We start from the raw sequence: 21,039 nt of genomic DNA on the forward strand, positions 1-21,039 counted from the left end.
AGCATTTCAAAAAAGCCCTTGCGGTCTTGTTTCCGTTGAAAGTCCTTAATACATAAATCATCGACATTTAACAATACAATTTTAACAATACAAATAAAAATAAAACCAATATTAAATTAATCAATTTATGCAGAATAACATTAGAAAACTAAAAATAATTTCCACTGGAAAACAAGCGGAAAACATTTGCATTAACAAAGGTTAACAAAATATGATTCTCACTTTAATGGAGGTAGCTTATTTAAATCTCTTGCTATTTTTCCTTTATTTTTATGTTTACTTAGATACTAATTATATATTATCATATTTGTAATTATCCTGTAAGTTCTAAGGTAGCTGGTGAAATGTAACGAAATAACTGGTAGACATTTTTCTTCAAATATCTCTATTTTCCTGTTAACATCACAAAACTTAAACTAAAATCATCGCAGACACACATGATCATGAATTTTGTCACACCAAACAGCGGAGGCCCCGCAGATTTCCCAAATAGATCAGAGACATGATTACACTGCCTGCAGTTGGGGTTATCAGCACTGGTGTCGCCAGCAAGCAGTCATACACCTTTTCATCGTGAATAAGCAGAGTCCCGAGGACGTGCGTCAACATCGGAGGGATGTACGAGATGACCGACACAATGATGCTGTTGATGATGACCTGGAGAGCCTTTTTCTTCTTGGGGTGGAGGTCTCCCCCTGACGGTTTGGAATTCTTGAGAGTCCGGAGGACGGACACATCACAGAACAAAATGATCGGCAGTGCTATGATGTACACGACCATAGCCCATGCACTGTGGTTCAGCTCGACGAAGACTAAGGACAGGGTCCCTTGAGTGATTGTGAAGATCCATACAGTCATAGCCATGAGGACCTGGGGAGTCAAACTCCTCCTCATGCGGTAGGCAACGGGATGGACCACAGCCAGGTAGCAGTCCAGACAAATACATGCTGTTAGGAGAGGCCGTCCAGACAGGATCAAGGCGTACACAAAATTGGTGAACATTTGAATAGATCTGAAGTGCCATAGAAGGAAGTTGCACAGCTTAAAGGGGACAAAAACCAGGAAGACTAAATCCATGGTGGTGAGATTGAGGATGAAAAACACATTCGAGGTGACGGGGGTTCTTGGTTTTTGTCTCTGAAACAGCTCCCATAGAACAGCGACACATACGGGACATCCAATCAGAGAAAAAAGAGCGCTAAGAGAAGCCCAGACAATTATGCCTGCAATCATGTCCCCACAGTGTCCAAACACGTCCTCTGGAGACCCAGTGAGATTGAAGGTTAGATTCTGAGCTCGAGCCAGAAGCATCTCTTACCAGCAGTCAGAATTCGATCGGCCCAAGGGTGATCAATAATTGCCTGTGCCTGAAATGAAACAGGGATCAATACTCATGAAGCAGTACAAAGTCAAAGTGGATCGTAATTTGTCTCGGGTATTTTTATACTTTGTGAGGAAGCCAATTTGTTTATCTCATGAAAGTTAGAATTTGAATATGCAAGTGACATTGAGGATAATTTTTCAGTCTTGCTCTGTATGGATATTTCGGTTTGGGTTTCACTGAGTCATTTGATTTAATCTGCCAAGTGTTATGATAAAGTTTTCTCTTTCACTGTGGAGGTGATCAAAGCAGGTCAGTTAACAACACGTTTACAGATACGCCTCCAGATGGATTAATATTTTCGGCGGTTTACGAGAACTATAACTGCCTTACCGCCAGGAGAGCTGATGGTGGCTTCAAATACGCCAGATTGAATTTTGGGGAACTGCTTACAAAATGAAGCAAAAATACATCAATCATGATTATATCTAATTAAGTGCTTTAAAACTATTGTGAATGTAATGAAAGATCAAATGAGTTTGACTCTGCTCTTGGGGTGTTATATCCATTGAAGTTTGCGCAGCTCCAATGGTGAGTAAACTGAATAACGAGGCAGGAAATGGGTTATCGCAATGTGTTTTAAATGGAAATATGAAAATACAAAAACTATATTAAGAGGTTAAAAGCAACAAAAAGGCAATATTGATATTGATAAAATATTGTTTATGAAATTAAACTTTTGCAGTTCCATTTATGGGCACAAGATGGGACCAGAAGTTTGTTCTGCAGTGGATTGCAATTTATGTATATCTTAACTCGAATAAATATTTTAGACATTTTAATGTAATTAAATATATATAGAAAGACTCTAGATAAATCCAGGATGAGTTTATAACCTTGAATCATAACAATTTCAAGACCATAAACCCTCTTTTGACCTGTTTTCTATGGGAACTATACGGTGCCCCGTAAAATGGCAAAACTAACTCAAAACACAGCATTTCAGAAAACACAAATGCAAAAGCCAAAACCTAGTCCCAGTTTCCACAAAGTAGTGAGGTTTTTTTTTTTTTTTTTCTAAAGAAATGAGCTTTGTATTTATATTTTGTGGTTTTGTTTTGTTTATGAATTTGGTTTTTCTTTTCCTGTTTTCTGTTGTTTTGTTTGTTTTTTAGTTGTTCTTTTTGTTATTGTGATTTTGTCATGCATTGTGTCTAATATTTATACTGCATTTACAGCTTTTTTTTTAACCTCAGTGTCAGTGTAAACAAAAGAGGCCTTGTTAGAAAATCAGCAGAAGTAAATCAGAAGCAGTAAATCAGTGTTTGAGGGTTTTATATATTTTTAATGACACACATAACATATGCAAAGAATTCCATATAAAAATGACAATTTCTTCATCAAAACTTTTTTCATGTATTTACCCCCGCTCCCTCCACAGTAGAGCAACTGGTCACAATGTGTTCAATCAAATTAGCTACCAAAGTGATTTTTAATATATTTACAACATTTACATTGTGGGATTTACTGACCAAAAAGCAAAGGATGCATTCAAAAACTCCCAATAAAATTGTTATTACTAATGTCTTGTCACAATCAAATAAGCGATCTATAATTTAACAAGCCCAACATCCATTTATTATTTATATTTACCTGCTTCCAATCATCACCTCATCTGCGAGATTCCTGCCGCGTCTCAGCTACGCGACACATTTTATACAACAATGGCACTAAAGTGTAAACATAAGCACATTAATTGGGATTGTGCTAGAGTGGTGGTCTCTCATATCCAGGAGGACAAAAAATAAATAAAGCTGTGAGCTGACATATCGTTATGATCATGGGAAATACCTCGCAACACCAGCAAAGGCAATCTTCATGTTTTGTAGTCTTTCAAATTCAGATTTCAGTTGAGTACTCACAAGCTTTGCTATTTTTTTTCTTATCTCTTTCAAAGCATCACAAAATAAAACAAAAATATTTTTTTTACAAATATGTTATATGAATCACATCACTCAATATTTCCATGAAAAACTGTTAGCATCTAAAAAATAAAAACCCCACTCAAGAGCTTCTCAACCCGTATGAAGTCATAAGAACAATAAACCCAAATATGTTCATAATAAAGGGCCAGTGGGGGGGGGGGCGCATATTTCAACTCTCTTGCGGAATTTTAAATCCTCTGCAGAGGAAAAGCATTTCACGCTCTTCCAAACCGTTGGAGTTGGGAGAGAGTGTTGACTTTCAAAGACATGAAGGTCAAACAATGGCTCCATTGACTGGCGTCTGACCTCCCCCGCGGCCCAGTGTCGTTTAGCATGGGGGGGGCGGGGGGGCGAAACTCTTCAAACCACATGCCATTGAATATTAACTGGGATGACAGTGTGTTCTCACTGGGTGGAATTTCAAATACGCATTGATTATCCAAACTGAGCAGGGCGATTCGTTACCTCCTCAGATTCACATTCAGCTCCAGTGTTTATCGCATTGCTCACATTTCGCACAAACACCAACAGTGCGGCTCTTCTTCTGATAAAGGGTAGCAAACATCTATATGTACATGCAAATTCTTCACTTCTTCAGGACGGCACTCACTAACAGCTTGGGGTGCGCGTGATCTTCCCTAATCCCTGAAACTCTATGTCTCTAACATAGTTACCAGCGCACACATTTTTGAGGTCGTTTGCACTTTTAAAAAGTCTGCTTGCACCTCCAATCTCCTCTGCAAACCAAAAAGCAACTGCAGCTAGACACACCGACAGCCACATACGTCAGTGTGACACAATGCCCCTGTCTTCTCCATACAGGATGTCTTTCTTTTCGAGAGCATGTTCACTGGCCAGATGGGCTGCAGGGCTTTCTCTGGCCAAAACAAAACTGCTTTGAGTGTGGTGAAGATCCCCATCAGGTCAGAGACTCACCAGAATACTAAACATCGCCTTCAATGCAGATCGGGGTCCACTTTGTCCAAGAGTTCTATATAGTTGTTTTTTTTTCCTTTTCACGTAGCTTGGCTGAGATGCCCCCCCAAAACACACAAGGGAACCAAGGAGAATGCAAAATGGCATCGATTTTTGTAGAGGAAACAAAAATGAGCTCTAAAAATGAATCGGCATTCATCGATCCACACGGTGGATTCTGTGATAATCCGTCCCTTCTGGCACCGTGATGGGTTTTGACAAATGTGAACTCCTTTGCTAATCAAGCACTGCGTTGCATACAGAGGCACAGAGATGGTGATTTTGGCACTCAACAGTGGCGAGTGAAGATGGCATTGAGAACGATAGGAATACAAATGTTGCCACAAACACCAGATTAACGCGAGTCGTGCTGTGCCGGATCTGGATGATTCGGGGACTTTAGCTGGACGAACGTGACCAGTTTGAATTCAGGTCCTCCACGTGACATTCAGAATCACATGCGCATAACTTCAGTAGAACACAATCTGCGACTCCTCGAGTTCATCGCGTTACTCTCCGTCCCTCAGGTATATCCGCTCCAGGTGTCTGCTAGTCCCAAATACTCTGGATTCTCTGCTGTTGGGGTCACAAACCCGTTCACGTGCCTGGGCCCTCCTCCATCCATCTCGGGGCCCTCGGGGCTGTCCACTGCCGGGACACCGGCTACAAGGTCCAGGTAGTATGGGTTGTCAAAGGCTGGCGAGGTGGCGGCTCCAGTGTTCACGGGGACCAAGTACCCGGGGTTTTCCACGCTGTGACCAGAGCTCAGGCCGTTGGGGACCCGTCTTTCGACTCTGGAGCCTTTGCGAGGCAATGTGCTGGGCCGCTCGGGGACCCCCGGCCTAAAGTTCTGAATCTCTTGGTTGACGTATTCTAAAAAATAAAGTAGAAGGGAATTGTTGTTTCAAAACGTAACTTTCTGAGGTTCTGTTATATAACACGTGCTTTCATTGTTTTCTAGACAACAACAGTCCCACTCACCTGGCATGGCACGATTTTGATTCGGTCCATGAGTTCGCCTGGGCAGGGAGTGATGAAGGTTTTGAGGATGAGGGAAACCATTCGGCCCGTCTGTCTCCAGGTCACTCTGACTCCCGTTGGAGTAGGTGGGGTCTTTGCAGTAGCGTCCCGGACTGGCAGGGGGCAATGAGGGGTCATCTGAAGGTCCGTCCAAGAAGACATTATCAGACTGGCCTCCTTGCGACGGGCTCCGGTCCAGCGTTGGGTACTGAGGAGTCCACAGGCCATTGGAGGTGCTGGCTCCTAAAGGTAATGTAGGGTACTGGCTTCGGCCGAGAGTGCTCAGCGAGGAGTAAATGCTCCGGGGCCCGTTGATCACAGAGGGCTCCACATCCAAGCCCTGATCTCTGCTCTGCAAGAGGGAGAGGAGACAGAGTCGTGACAGGGCAAAGACAAGGCGTGGAATTCAGCCACTCAAACATTACCAGGTCGTCACGGCAACTAAAATGTCCAAACAGACAAAACATTGATAAGCAGTCCACAAATCACATTCTATGTTGAAAATCCGATTTAGTTTAGAATGAAATCCATATAATAAACAATAAACAATAGCTCCTATTTAGTCATTTTAAGGCGAGTTATGTTAGCAATCAGGTTAAAACAGGAAAAACATTTAATCAAACAATGGTCTCGGGTTATAGTAGCAGCTAAATGGGCATGCTAATGGACAACCTGAAAATGTAAGACGCCGTGCTAACAATGACATTCACCTTCTGAGTTTAGCATGTCAACATGCTAACATTTTCTCTTCACATTACACTAAAAAGCAGGTATTCCACCGTAACAGTGAAGAATTAAAAACTGAATTTGACACACCAATGAGAGATTATCTTGCTAAAACCAATAAAACGCCAAAATAGGAACAGTCCAAGAGAGAATTGCCTTTCTTGCCACTGACCCTGTATGACTGGTGCCTGGATGGCCCATTGGCTTGAGGTCCTTCTCCCTGAGTCCTGGGGAAGGCGTTGGGCTGAGGAACCAAATACTTCTCCGCATCCAGCAACTCCCTCATGTTGTTCCCTTCCTCCTCCAGAAGCATTCGGTAGAACCTGCTGTCCTCCGGGCTGGAAAAGCTCATCTGGTCTTCATTCTGTGGCAGAAGCAAAGATAAGAGCACCGACGGAAAACAGTAATATCATGCATTTGTCTCCATGGCTGCATTATAGGGCAGTCGGGCCAGAAACAACGTGCAGCGATGCACGACGCGAAACTGCAGAGCAGTCCTTCAAAGTAAAACATTTCCCAAACCTGAATGACTACGTAACGAGGAGGATCTCTGGCCATGGCACTGAAATCATTCACCAAATCTTTGAACCGCGGCCTGCTGTCTGGGTCGATCATCCAACCTGAGGCCGAATATAAGATCAGCGTGTCAATCAATCATCTTCGAGACTAATCAGAATAAGCAGTGGGCGCTACGGACATTTGACCATGATCATGTAGACGTCGATGGTGCAGATGAGGGGCTGGGGAAGCCGTTCTCCTTCCTCTAAAACATCTGGGATCTCTCTGGCTGGGATCATGTCATAGGGTTTAGCACCAAATGTCATCAGCTCCCACACGGTAACCCCTGACGACAAAAGGCACAATTAACATCTCAACTCCATATGATGCATCCTTTACTGCTGCTTTTGTCCAACTACTAAAGTCTTGTCACTTAAACTACAAAATAAAAGCCTGTTTTTAAATCAAAACGTGTTTCATTCAACCTTATTTACACCTTGGAGTTGTTATATTATAATTTCAGCAATATCAAACACCGATACTTGATACTTCTGTTCCTTAAACGCCGTTTTCAGCCCTGACTGATACCGACCGTAGCTCCACACGTCGCTCTGATGAGTGAACCTCCGGTGCAGAATTGACTCCAGGGCCATCCACTTAATCGGGACCTGGAAACACAAGTAGAGAACTCTGAAATCTGTTGGGTAGTTTATTTATTTTTTTAACATGACCGCCCCAGTGCTGCAGTCACTGCCCTGCCTTACCTTCCCTCCATCAGCGTGGTATTCAGTCTCGTCGATATCGAGCAGACGGGCCAAACCAAAGTCGGTGATCTTCACGTGGTTGGGATTCCTCACCAGAACATTGCGGGCAGCCAGGTCTCTGTGGACCAGCCGGACCTCCTCCAGGTAACTCATTCCCTACACACCAACAACACGCACGCGTGTATCCATGTATTTACAAATGTTTAGCCTATACCACGTTAACTTTGGACAATTTCAGACGCCGTTTTGCTAAAATAGACGACAGGCTTCTACGATTGCAAGCGACAGTAGAGGCATGTGCACCGAAGTCTACGACGCGATGATGACTCGCTTACGTACCTTGGCGATTTGGACGCACCAGTTGAGGAGATACTGGGAGCCGATGCGGTCCTTGTTCTCCCTGACGTAGTCGAGGAGGCAGCCAAACGGCATCAGCTGAGTGACCAGCTGCACTGTGGAGGTCAGACATATCCCCAGCAAACGGCACACGTAGGGGCTGGCCACGCCCGCCATCACGTAAGCCTCCTGAGGAAGATGAGGGCGATACGTTCAGTGGCTGGCGACCGTCTTTACTGTGCTACGCATGAGCGCATCTGCCTTCGACTCACGTCAAGGATCTCTTTATTGGCCTTCGGAGAGGTGTTCTCTCGCAATACCTTAATGGCGACAGGAATTTTCACATTTTCCCCATCAGGTGCCCACACGCCCTGAAACAAGTGATCAGAACTATTCAGAAACATGTTTATGATGTAAAGCTAAACATATACTACAACATTGTTAAATAGCAGGCGCACACACCTTGTACACAGTTCCAAATGCCCCTGCACCAAGCACCCTGAGCTTTTTCAACTCAGTCTCCTTCAGGATGCGCATCTGAGCCTGATTGGGCGACGCGCCACTGGGCGTTAGCGGCTCCACCAGCTACACAAAAGAAGGAGGCAGTCTTGTCTTAGCAACCGAAGCTGTCTTTTAAACCTTTCGCTTTGACTATATGATGGGATGTCAGTGTTTCTGGGCCAACCTCGTGTTCTTGCAGGATCCTTCTCATTGTCTCCTTCCTCTTCAGCTTTTTTTGTCTTTTCAGGTAGAAGACCAGCAAAGCCAGTAGGATGAAGAAGAGCACCACACCGCCCACTGCAGCTGCGATGGTTGTACCTGGTCTAAACAGAGAAATCAAATGTTCAGCATAAGTCTCAAAGAAGGTTGAATTTGTTCAATTTCATCCAGGAATGAATTCCATTTGGAGTCAAAAGGTATCTCACCCAGTCCTGGTGTCAACCGGGCAACCTCTGTCATCCATCACAGTGCAACTGAAGCAGAGAGAGTCGGATTGTGACCACGTTCTCATTTTGCGTGCGGTTTCACGGTGCTTCTGTGCTTGCGATGTCTACTCACGACAGCGTGCAATTGAAGCTGCATGGCAGACAGTGTCCCGTGGCATTGTGGTACTTCCACACCGTTTGCTGATCCTCCTTCACACCGCTGGGACAATGATCCACGCAAAACTCACCATCCTGGAGGTTTTCACACTCTGCACAATGATCTGCAGCCTGAAGTCACACAAAGGGCAGAAGCGCGAGTACATTTACAGAAAGCTTATTTCAATCACTTTTGTAGTGTCAGAAGTCATGATGGGTGACTAGATGGTGGCGTTTTCATCAGTTATTCTGTTGTCAGAATAGCGAACCTCATGAGCATCTTACCGGGCCATAACAGGAAGCGGAGCCGTTGAGAGGACGGCACTCTGAATGACAGACAACGCACCGAGAGCCATCTGCAAATTCACGCACAGACCTGCAGCACAAGCACGGCAGGGATGGAAGACAACTTTATTAAACAGAGAAGGATATTTCTTGGATGAGTTCAAGCACCTGAGCTTTCATAAGGACGGATATTTTTAGAAAGTGGGGCCCCACGCTGCCAATGTTAACCTTCCCACATGACCTGCACAGGATAACGTCTCTGAACCGTAAAGAGCTGGGAAACAATGTATAGTATAAAAAAAAAAAGTCTAAGAGGGGTACACGAGAAGTGTACATTGCACCATTATACATGGGTTCAGACACATTTGTCACATCTTAATACATATATTTGGTATAGCACAAGTACACCCAAACAAATACACAAACATACAAACTGTACCCCTGATAGATGTCACACTGCTCCACACACTCGGTGCCACGTTGGAAAGCGCTGCAGGACACGCACTGGCCCGGCCCTGGACCCCAGCAGCCCCCCTCACAAAGTGGGTGACATATGTGCCCCTCTGCCTCTGAAAACACACACGGAAGCAGGAAAAAGCTGCACATTTTAAACCGGTCTCACTGAGACATGTTTGAAACCATGCAACACTGAAGAAGGACTGCATTCTTAAAACATTCATTTATGCAGACGGGTTCTGGTCTGAAGGAATTAAATAAAATATTGTATCTGGCCAAAGTATTTCATTTAAATAGAGACTGCTGAAGAATGACAGCTGTCCAAGCACAACGCAGTAACTTTAATAGACCTTAACATTGCAGTGTTCACCTACCGCAGGCCTGGGGGTCCTGGTTTTTACTGACAATTCGGTGGGGCCCTTGGGTTGGGTGAAGGAGACTGTCCCAGGGCAGTGAACTGGTGTAGCACAGTTGGGAATTGTTGTGCAGCAGGACTAAGCCTCCGCTGACACTGCGTAGCGAACGCAACCCGAGAGACTGGATGTGCAGATTCTGGACTGCGAGTGAAAACACACCCCTGAATAGAATAAAAACGAGTGAAAGAACGAATGAATTATTACTACTGCGAAAGAAAAAAGCCCGGGGCAAAATACCAGAAGCCAAAAGAGAAATCCCACTTGACAAAAACAAATAGAACAAATTGACAACATAGATGAAAACAAAGTAAATCACACAGACGGAAATTTTAACTACAACAAAGAAACAAATAGACTAATCAAATCACAATGACCCGGTAATAATAGCAGAATTTGGTGTGCATTTCACATTTATCTCTTTAACCCAGTTTAGGTTTGCAACATGACATACATACTGTCCCACAGACATTTACTCTCAGCCACGTTGGCAAGTGATGGAAGTTAAGGCCCCATCGCCGGCTAATAATTACCCTTTATAACCCTGAAAGGGAACAAACTGCCTCAACCGAATGAGCACCGACAAGGAAACAAAGCTCCGATTTTAAGATTATATGTGGCAGCATAAAGCTGAACCAATGGATAAAATCATAAAGGTAAAAAAGAAAACAGCGATAGTCGAGGGAAGTGGTAGTGATTTGACTTAAAAAGGACAACTTGGACATAAGAGGGTTAATATAGGACATGCAGCATGTGCATCGGCACACAGTAAGGCAGAAAGATTAGACGTCTTACTTGTAGAGCATCCTGCCTCTGATCACCTTTAGGTTCTCAAACACACTCAGATTAGTCCACGCTTCCGGCCAGGCATCAATATACAAATAACCTGCACATCAAAATTAGGCACTGTAAAGCAGGTGACATCATAACATCTGTAGACTAGGATTCTGTGCAGGTTTTATGGAACGCTTGTGAGAACTGGGGTGATTGTGTATTCTACATGTCAGAATCAAATACAGTTTCAGAGTAAATAGCCTGATTATTATCTCACTGCTCTCCTCAGTACCTGTAATCTCCTCTAGGTTCTTAAAGGCTCTCAGCTGCTCCAAAGTTAGGCCTGATGTGTTGCTCATAGGCTCCCTGGAAAGTGGAAACATAAGATCAAAACAGAAAAGCAATAAGAGCGCACAGTAAGAGCTACCCCCCCCCCCCCCCCCCCACACACACACACACACACACACACACTAAAACCTCAACAAGCCGATAACGGTTTCCAGGCTACGGCAAAACAAAATCTCGCAGCAATTGTTAATCGCAGGAGTCTATCACCAAAACAAACAGGTGAGCACTCCACCCGATAGCCATGTTTTACTTGGGTCTGCCTCATGCCAGAATAAGCAAGTCATTCCTTCACTCTTGAAGTTATCAATAAAATATATAATTTTCTGTAATGGTGGATCCAGATGTGGTTGCGTCTTCCTGGGCGATTACGTAGCCTCCTCACAAGTTGGCACGTGCCAAGATGTGATGATAATTATCTACTTTATCTCTGTAATCACGCAAGCAGCCTGCATTGGGAAGTTTGTATTTACATTTCACACTTGTGTGTGTGTGTGTGTGCGAGCCTGTGCAAAATAATCATGGATTACTCATGCTTGCCATTCCATCAGACATGAAGAGAAAGTGGTGACAGCTGAATATTTCATTTATACTTTATACTGTATATTATTACTGTGCATAAATGTAGACATTCACTATAAACCATTGTTTTATGACCATAGAATAAAATATTACCTTGTGTGTGAAAATGTCTCCCTTTGTCATGTTGGTTGAGGAGAAATCCCATGATCACTCAGTTTTTTTTATTTTTTATTACGGTATTTAGACATTTTTTGCTTTATTTGGTCATTTCAGAGGCATCTTTGTGAGACAAAACAGTTTTGGTCTTCCTTACCTTGTGAAGCTCTGAGGAAGGAAGGCGAGGCTACCAAAAATCTTCTTGCACTTGTTGAACTGCTCCACATTAGAAGAAGTCACCATTGTTACACCGTGGGAGTCCGTTCCACCAAGGCTGTCCCTACCCAGGCCATAACACACTGCAATAAAAACCACGACAACGTCTTGTAGATAGAATATATATTGCATTTAACAAAAAGGGTTTAAAAAAAAAACTGAACGATCTATTGCATGATCAATGTAAACAGTTCAATGAAGACACCCTGAAAAGTCTAGACCTGAAGTCGAATTATTTAAATGCTCTAAATTGACCTATCCTGGTCAAGGAGTCAAACCCCAGCTGTAACAACAACAACATGCTGTAGAAACAGGTTGGTTCGCTTCGCACCATCGTCATTAAGTGACGCGCGAGCGCATCAGTAAGTGCAGCACGCAAAATCACCACGTCATGCACATGCAGATCGCATAACAATAATTATGGAACACGTTGCTTTGTTATGTGCACACGATCAGTGTCCGCTCAATTAGGGGCACCTTGTTAAACCGCTTGTTTCCCCGGTGCGAGGCCTGAATCTCCATGACATGGAAACATCAAGGTGCCACAAATGCCCCTTGAGATTCTGAGAATGGAGGCCACTAGCGTATGTTGCGTAACAATGCAATAAAGAGTTAACCTCTGGAATGTGTCCCCTGATCCAGTGCATAAAAAGGGCACTTCAAGAGAATGCTTTTCAGTCTGGTCCAGACTGGACGCACATTAATGCCGTTTTGGATTTAAGACCTTAAATCAATTAGATTTGAAACCGGAGTTTAGAGTGTTTACTGAAGTACTCTGATCTCTCAATGCCATGTTGTGGAACCAGTTTGTGTTGACGAGAGTACGTGAGCCGTATGAAACGGTGCACTATCCTGCCTGAGGTGGCCAAAAGAGGAAGAGTGGAGCGCACCCATTAAAGGGAACCTAAAAAAAGCATTCGAACACACTAACTACACCAAAAGAGCACCTTTACCAGCAAAAAGCAAACTTATCAAAGTGCTTTAGCAGAGCTCATTACTGGCATAATGAGAGGCGCTCTCTTCCAGACTGTATCCACATTTCTTTCCTAAAAGGGCTGTTATTTTTGTTTGATATCTTATAAAATCATAGTTTAAGAGGCCTTACTTCCTTCTGGGAATGCATTCTATGTCACTGTAACTTAAAGCCTTTCTTTTTTTTTTTACTAGCAGACAGAAGTGACAAGAAAGAATCTCCATGCAAACTGCAGTCAATGGCGACGAGCGTTTCCCCTCCAGGGTGTGCAGGGGTTAATTGCAGTCTGAAATGGATGCTTATTTGAGTCATTTGTCAATCAGCTCAAACATCCTCCTTTTCACTAAACCTGCAGAACTGCTGCCTGGATGTTTATTTGTTACACTGCTCTCTGTAGACTCTCAAGACTAGTGCTCCAGATCCGCATTTACTGAGCTCCTAAACTTGTGCCATACCTAACAATCACTCTGTGTTCAAAATCACTCATCCCAGCCTCAGTCAAACAACAACACGTGTTCATATGATCGGATGTTTGCACTGATGGGCAGCTGAAAAGGCCAAAAGACACAATCCCCACCTTTTGGGCAGTCTCCTTCGCACTTCTCGCATTTCTGCGTCTCGTTTCCGTCCGGATGGGTGACGGTAACTTCCTGGTTGGCTCTGGGACAAACCAAGGTGCAAGCAACATCCATGGGAAGATAGTTATCTGGAAACATGGAAATAAAGTGTTGAAAGGGCACCTTGATGGAAGCCTGAAGTATTACAAAGGCGGTAATGTTATATATACACATATACATATAGAAAAGGCTCTCACAAGGGCACGTCTTGACGCAAGTGGCCCCAAAGTTGAACTTCTTGTTAGGGTTGGGTTTGGACTGATAGGTGACGGGGTCGTAGATGGTGGCTTGGGGACAGTTCTCGTTACACACGCCGCTGTCGTTGAAGTGACGGCAAGCCTGCGGGCGAGACGGAGCGGAAATGACAGGACGTGTCTGACAGCAAGACGCCGCATGACAATCACAAGCACAGCGAATACCGGACGGACGCGCGTGTCTGAGTGCGACTTGTACCAGGCAGTCGGAGTCCTTCGGTCCGGTGCATCCTGCAGCGCACTGCATGTGGCAGCAGTCATTGGGGAGGGGGCCTTTGCACCGCCGACAGCCAGACGCACATTTAATACGGGTCACTTGGAGCACAACACAAACACAAACGTGGCGTTTTCAGCTGTCTGTCACCTGCGATGGACTTTTTCTCTGAAAATAAAGTGCGCACGATGTTATAACTCACAGGTCTGGCAGTCCTGATCAGTTTCCCCCCAGCAGCTTTTGCCACATAGAGAGGAACAATTTGGACCTGTTTAAAAAGAAACCCAGAAATACCACATGAGGGGAGAACGACAACTAAGGGTCTACAATTATGGCAGTGTCTCTGCAGGCTGTTAGAGAGACACCAGTGTAATTAGACCTCGCTATAACTGCCTGTTAGGTAGTCAAGTAGCTTTGGAAAGCCCTTATCTCAACACCTCTCCAACATTTGGATGGGGGGGGGGGGGGCAATCCAACATTTACACCCACTCCAGAGAACAATTTGCAAACAATCCACCTCATTAACCGTCAAGATATTTCACCCACGGCCACAAATTTAACCCTTTTTTTTTTTTAACACAACATGTTGCTTTTCTTGCACTCGTGATTATTTTAACAATATATTTACCGCCTCAACATCACAATGAGGTACTCACAGTTAGAGGCCCGAGGCTGCATTCGGTGCCTCTTGGCGTGGATGTTATTCTCGTCCAAAGTGTCCCTCCAAACGATTTCCTGGGGGTCTGGGAAGCACAGATGGGGGTTCCCCCAAATATACACCCCACCCAACAGGATCTCTGTAGGGAAGAGGACATATAGTGTCATATAGATGCTGGTGAAAGGCAGCAACTGAAACTCTTGCGTTTTCCTGTCTGACCTGTGAGGCTACGAAGCCGGAGCGTCCGGAGCCCCCGTCCATCCAAAGTGTTATTTAGAGCGGCCAGGGCATAGCTGGAGTTGTACAACTGGCTGCCTCTTATGATCCGAAGGTTGTCCAAAGGCACCAGAGTCACCGACACGTGCGCTACGAGCACATAGCCCTGCACTTCCACGATCCCCTGAGGAAGAGGCGACGACACACAAAAGCATGAGGCTGAATGGAAATAATAACGAGAGTAGCTGGCTAAAGGTCTGCGATAACAGAATAGTCATTTTATCTTTACTATATAATATACTAATTCAGCAAGACCCTTTTTCACCTGTAGGAAGGTGAGGTCAGGGCTTCCATGAAGGTGTGTAATCTCCAGGTTGCCATGCACAACCTGGCACCCCGTGTAGAGCAGCCTCAGGGTTTCGTAGTGATTATCCAGGCTGGATGGCAGGTCCAGCTTCATGTCTGTCCCCAGGCACACTAGAACACAGAAAACACACAACGCCAACTTTATTCTGCTCGTTAAACAGTTTGAAATCCTCTCCTTTGCTCCAAATTCTTCCTGATTTATGGATCATGTCATTAAACTGGTTCACAAAATACTTTTGGAAGACAAGCATTATCATAAAAATAATAATAATAAAATATAAGCACTGAAAAATATGATGTTTGTGGATCTTGAAACATAACATTTCACTGATTAATGCTATAAGGCACCAGTTCCCAACTTTTTCTCAGCCTCGCAAAAGCAATAAGAAAATGAAGATTGCAATTTGTACAACATTTGAGTAGCACATTTTATTTAAACTAAGTGTTAAAAAGAATTAGCCAAAAAATTAATATATACATTTAAATATTTAACCATTGCACGTTTAAATGAATTCATGTATTATTTTTAATTGGGCTTGGGGACCCCCTCAACGTTTATCTGGCACCCCCGGTTGGGGGACCCCTGCTTCCAGGACTACGACGCCCACGTTTTGTCTGTAAGTATTTAAAAGCAGCCTTGAATAGCGCCCTGAAGGACACACCAGCTGCACTGCCTCTGCCTGTGTCTCACTGTATAGGATACGTTTTCCACACAGCATTATATTCAGGGTCATGCAGCACTACAATTCATGGGGGGGTTGTCTCATACACATAGCTTCCATGCTTCAGCAGCCAGAGGGACCCTCCTCTGCTGGGGTTATAAATAACTCTGGCTCCTTTCCAACAGGCCTTAAAGAGTTGAAGCCCCCCCACCGCTATCTCTGGGACTGATTTCGGGAAAGGCGGCTGAATGGAGGAACAGGAAGTGCCAGACGGGAAGGATGATGGTTTTCAAGCTGCACTTTAACACAAGACAGGCTCTTATCACGTACGTGCATCTGACACGTGTAACGTTTCCCAGTGATGAACAAGCACTCTGAACTTTACACATCAGGCCGTGCTGGGTCATAAAGTGGAATGAATGTCTGCATTAAAATCTGAAGCTGCAGCAGCAAATGAGCGAAAGATAAACCGACGAGAGGAAAATACGAATGCAGTCTCTGCTGCTTCTGTCGGATATCCAATGACATGAATAATCCACAGCCTCCTTTGGTGATGTCATCATGGAAAATGAGTTTTATACGTCAAGCCATGAGAGAAACAGACTCCGTGGGTTGTAAGAAAATGAAAGCAAACAGCTGCAGATTTGGGATAAGGTAATTGTGCCGTGACAGAAAGCACAGCAGAGCGGAGATTTCATTTCTTTAAAGTTTAAAAAGTGTGTAAAGCCCGTTCTCAGCTTCCTCTCCTTTTATTCCCTCATTGTTTGCTCTCCAAGGTCTCTCAGCAACGTCTGTATGTGTGTGTGTGTGTGTGTGTGTGTGTGTGCATGACAGTATGGACAGCTTCTGACCCCTCCAGCCACACAGCCTAAAATACACTCTCTTTTACCGCTTCCTTAGCTCTCTCAGCCGGCTGTCACTTTTTATAACCTTGTTTCGGAGCTAAGTTAGGGAAGAAGTCCAGTTCCCCCTGAGTCTATCCAGACGGGCTCAGAGTCCATGAGTCATTCCCAACTCTTTTTTTTGTATCCTGGAAAGTGTCATTTCCCAGGAATGAGTGTCTTCACATATCTAAAAGATGACACGCGTGTACAAAGAGAGAAACCAGGTTGCAGTTCAACGTCTGGCTGAAAGACCGGTCGGACGCTTGTGACCCTAAAGGTCGTGACATCTCACATGTACAAACTCGTGTATACACACACACACACACAAAATTTAATTTGCGATAGCGAATGGAAAATGTGGTACAATTTAAGAAACTACAATGTGCATTTTCCACAAATCTAATAATGTATTATACTTATTTTGCCACTTTCCTTCCATAATACATCGTGTTACTATTTGGTAAATATAAGCAGAGTACAAGCGGTGAATTAGAAAGGATTGTTCAGTTCCAGTTAAGGACAGAGAATCCTTCCTGAATTCAAACGATCAACTGATTGCTCTGCCAAATGCTAAAATAAAAATAAAAAAAGTAATGGCAATGTCATTTTTCCAGAGCCCAAAAATGCAAATAATAATTCCTATTAAATATAAATGAATATAAAACAGAGCAAAGCTAGTTTTGTTGTCTTTGGTGTTGCAGGTTTGCAGAACAATAGATTATATCTTGTAGGACTGGCTGTCCCGCACCAGTGTGCTGATCTGAGCTGTATGCAAACTGAAAGCCAGCGTGTAGCCACACCTGTGTGTGGCTACACGCCAGTTAGTACAGGGAGTGTGTTTACCAGCATGTGTGTGTGTGTGTGTGTGACAGCGACAAAGTGGCAGAGATACTACTGCAGAATTTGGACTGACTGTGGACAGAAAGTCCTGCAGCGTGACACGGAATAAGAGTCCCACGGAAGCCGAGCTCTGCTCTCATGAATCAGAAGCACTTCAAAGCTCAACACAAACAGAACGAGCAGAGCCAACCGGACTTTCTCTGCCAGTTTATTTATTATCCCACAGATTTAACACGCCAGTCCCACTTCTAGCACAGTGCTAATCCTACCAACGGGTCTTGCATAAACTTCAAAATTCCCCCAACCTCCCTGAACCCATTTTTCTCCCCCCCCCCCTCTCCTCACTCCACTGCAGAAGAAGAAAACTCAGGTATTGCTCAACAGACGAGCAAAACAGGATCTGCGCCGCTCTGGAGCCACAGATATGAGCTCCTCGCTCCGTCACAGCGTCACACATTACAACAAAGACGACACCGTAGCATCACAACATGTCCCGCATCCCGTTTTCGGAGTGTTACATCGATGCATCAGGAGCAGCAGATCAGGTGGTGAGATGGTGTACAAGCCGAAGCAGATCAATCAATAATCAGCTTTCCAATTGCATTCATCGATCCTCATCAGAAGAGCAAGAACCTGTAAAAATCGGCCAATACATCGAAATCTTATGATTTCAAGCTTGAAAATTAATTTGACCAATGCCAGAATGTTTTTTTTTTTTTGACAGTTTTTGCAAACATTTATGTTTTTGTGTTCCAAAAACATAAATGCCAAATAGTCAGGCTCACATTTAATTTATTTTAGGTGATTGTATTATAAAAAATATTAAAAAAAAACTTTTGTTCTTATTATTATTGTTTCTTTTTTACATTTTTGATAGCGACAATGTAGACGTTACGGAAAATGAGGGAAGAGGGAGCGGAATGGAAGACCTGATGAAGATCCCCAACAGAAATGAGGTGCACAGATCCAGAGAAGAGACCCCAACCCCCCCCCCCCCCCCCCCCCCCCCCCCCCTGCAGAAGAAAACTGACATGATCAAGGCTTTTTTATGAAGTAACATGAATAAGCACAGGTCTTGGTGATTCGTGTTGAAATGCTACAGATGTGTGACTTAAAACATGAGCGGGGGGGGGGGGGGGGAAAGCACAAGGGAAGGTGTTGCCAGGTTCCTCTGAGGCTGGTAAAAGACCCCATGATGCCCCCCCTCACCCATCCAGACTGGTGAGTCATGGCCGGCTGCGTTAACCTGCCACTGAGGGCGATTCAGTGGACTTTAATAAACTGGCAGCGTGTTTGTCTCAATGGGTTCACTGGAGCGTGACAAGGACACGAACTCTGTGGAGACCGAGAACATCAAACAAACAGAAAAGACGGGAGCAGGCTGGAACCTCACAACAGCTGACCTTTGAAATCCTGCAATTATTGACCACACGATGTGTGTGTGTGTAAATGGAAAAAGAAACACTGTTACACAAGCGGTCCATGTAAGACTGTTAAAAATGATCCTCTGCACCGTACTCAGGGATCACTCCGGAGTGAAGCGCACGAACCTGTTTCCACCAACAATGCAGTTATATTTGGAAACGTCTTCATCTGTAATAATCCGCTTGCGTTTGTTTTCGTGTGTGCAGCCGCTGATAAAGACAAAGAAGATTCACTAAAACGTCTTTTTAACTCGTATTAATTCGACGTGGTTTGAAGTCTTAGATGCAGCAGTGGGTTTTTGGATTTGTAACACGTCAATGTAAATATGAGGCCTGTCTGTCTAAATATTGAACCGTTGTTTATTTAAAATGTCGCCTGGTATACTTTTTAAGCTGAATAAAGAATAAAGAGTAAAGCTGAAAAACAGTTGGGCTTCAAACTTCAACAGCGATATTATTTCCATATCATGGAGAACAAAGCTACACAAAATCCTGTCACCGCTCTGATAAAAAAAGATGTTGAATAAAGTGAAAAGTGATCTAGAATTCACATCTATACACCAAAATGTACTCGGTTCTTCCTTAGTGCATTCTTCAAAACTTAATGAAAGTGTGTTGTCCATACTGAGGATTAAAAAACACACAAAAACAAGCCTCCTCATGCGCATTACCAACATCAAAATAAAAACTTGTTGGACTTTCAGTTAGATCTTATTTCACTGGCATGCGCTCAACACCCCCCCCCCTCAGACAATGTCTTCTTTGGAGCCACAAGTGAATAATTGACATCGCCGTGATCCCTGACACGCACAGCGCGCGTTCTGTTCGTGCGGGTTTGTTTTTGTTGACGCGGAGAACAAACCGGCCAAACGTCCTCCTGCAGAGCTCCGGTGCGCCCGAGCTGCAAAGCAGGTTCCCGTGCGTGTTGCCCGTTTCCCTGTTACTACTACTACTATTATTACTACTACTATGATCAAGTAGTGCGTCGCCGTGCGTGCGTCAAACCGCAACATTGAGGCGACTATGTAACAGGTGTGATTTTCTCCCCCCCCCCCCCCCCGCGCTGTAGCGACTCGGGCTGCGGACGCACAGAGGAATGCGGTCCCGGACAGAACTATCAGCCTCCGTGGAGCCAAACTGGCGCGTTAATATTTACGCATAAAGTGTGCTCGAGCCAGACGCGGCGTGTGTTCGGCTGAAGCCCGTGAAAGTTGCCCACCTTCTCTGCCCAACGCGCCCGTCACTCCGAGCAGCACGGCCCCGACACACAGCAAACTTCTCGCCGCCTCCATGTCCCCGCGTCCCGGCGCCTCTAGTCCATGTTCCAAGCGCGGCCGCTTTTCCTTGTTCCGAACGAGAGACTGCCTTATTCGGACTCGCTGTTATCTCCAGGTTACTTTTAATGGCACCTTCAGCGTCCGTTTCCCAATCTCAGTGACTTCCTTTCCCTGGAACTCCGTGCCTGTTGTTGGTAGTAGTGCGCGACGGCGCAGGAGCCGAGGCGCGTTCGCGTGGAGGCCTGAGCGGGGAGTGGCGGCTTGACTCCGCCCGCCCTCGGCGTGCGTACGCAGGCAGCGCTGCCGCCAGTCCGCCGCTGATGGATGGAGTAGGAGCGCAGACGCACAGACGCAGGTAGCAGAAGGTCTGCTGATGCTGAGGTGTGTGTGGAGGGAGGGGGGGGGACACAATTAAGTCCATTCCTATTTCAACAAATAACATTTTATTTGTTCCATTTCAGATTTTTTTTTGTCGAATATTGATGCGAGATGAAGGGAAAGGTGCGCTCAGAGGGGTGAAGGAGTGAAGGGGCGCGCCCCCCCCCCCCCAAATGACTGAGGAACCAGGACGTGGAAGAAGCTTAACATTAAAATAATAATTCATGAGATAAACACTCTGGAATTTGTTTTATGCTAATCTCCCTGGGGAATACTTTTTAAAAAATAAAAATGTAAAAAAAAAAAAAAGCACGATGTGACTTTACAAGTTCCATATCAATAAGAAAACTGTTATAATTTAAAAAGATGTTTATGATCATTAGAATGTTTAAACTAGTGACT

General features: G+C 44.5%; 1 protein-coding gene across 1 annotated transcript; it reads right to left on the bottom strand.

The window, feature by feature from the left end:
* Window positions 1-4,804: 4,804 nt before the first annotated feature.
* LOC137910065 (receptor tyrosine-protein kinase erbB-2-like) lies at window positions 4,805-20,368 on the bottom strand. The gene is made up of 27 exons (XM_068754490.1): window positions 20,202-20,368; window positions 15,132-15,283; window positions 14,810-14,990; window positions 14,589-14,729; window positions 14,135-14,200; window positions 13,918-14,033; window positions 13,662-13,803; window positions 13,425-13,553; window positions 11,816-11,957; window positions 10,928-11,001; window positions 10,657-10,747; window positions 9,823-10,025; window positions 9,432-9,561; window positions 8,993-9,083; window positions 8,685-8,839; window positions 8,552-8,599; window positions 8,311-8,449; window positions 8,088-8,210; window positions 7,898-7,996; window positions 7,629-7,814; window positions 7,290-7,445; window positions 7,118-7,193; window positions 6,725-6,871; window positions 6,550-6,647; window positions 6,200-6,391; window positions 5,263-5,653; window positions 4,805-5,154 (listed from the first exon to the last, which is right to left on the bottom strand). The coding sequence occupies exons 1-27, from the start codon at window positions 20,272-20,274 to the stop codon at window positions 4,805-4,807; spliced, it is 3,891 nt and encodes a 1,296-aa protein (XP_068610591.1). The 5' UTR covers window positions 20,275-20,368.
* Between the last annotated feature and the right edge of the window lie 671 nt (window positions 20,369-21,039).

This window comes from Brachionichthys hirsutus, chromosome 21, assembly GCF_040956055.1.
Source record: "Brachionichthys hirsutus isolate HB-005 chromosome 21, CSIRO-AGI_Bhir_v1, whole genome shotgun sequence".
Taxonomy (NCBI): Eukaryota; Metazoa; Chordata; class Actinopteri; order Lophiiformes; family Brachionichthyidae; genus Brachionichthys; species Brachionichthys hirsutus.

Bases quoted from the DNA above. Each gene is read 5' to 3' on its own strand.
- LOC137910065 (XM_068754490.1), bottom strand. From the start codon at position 20,274: ATGGAGGCGGCGAGAAGTTTGCTGTGTGTCGGGGCCGTGCTGCTCGGA. The intron at 9,084-9,431 runs GTACAGTTTGTA...CTTGTGCTGCAG, and splicing joins CAGTGTGACATCTATCAGGG to GTCTGTGCGTGAATTTGCAG. The intron at 5,155-5,262 runs GTGAGTGGGACT...TTTATTTTTTAG, and splicing joins TCAAAATCGTGCCATGCCAG to AATACGTCAACCAAGAGATT.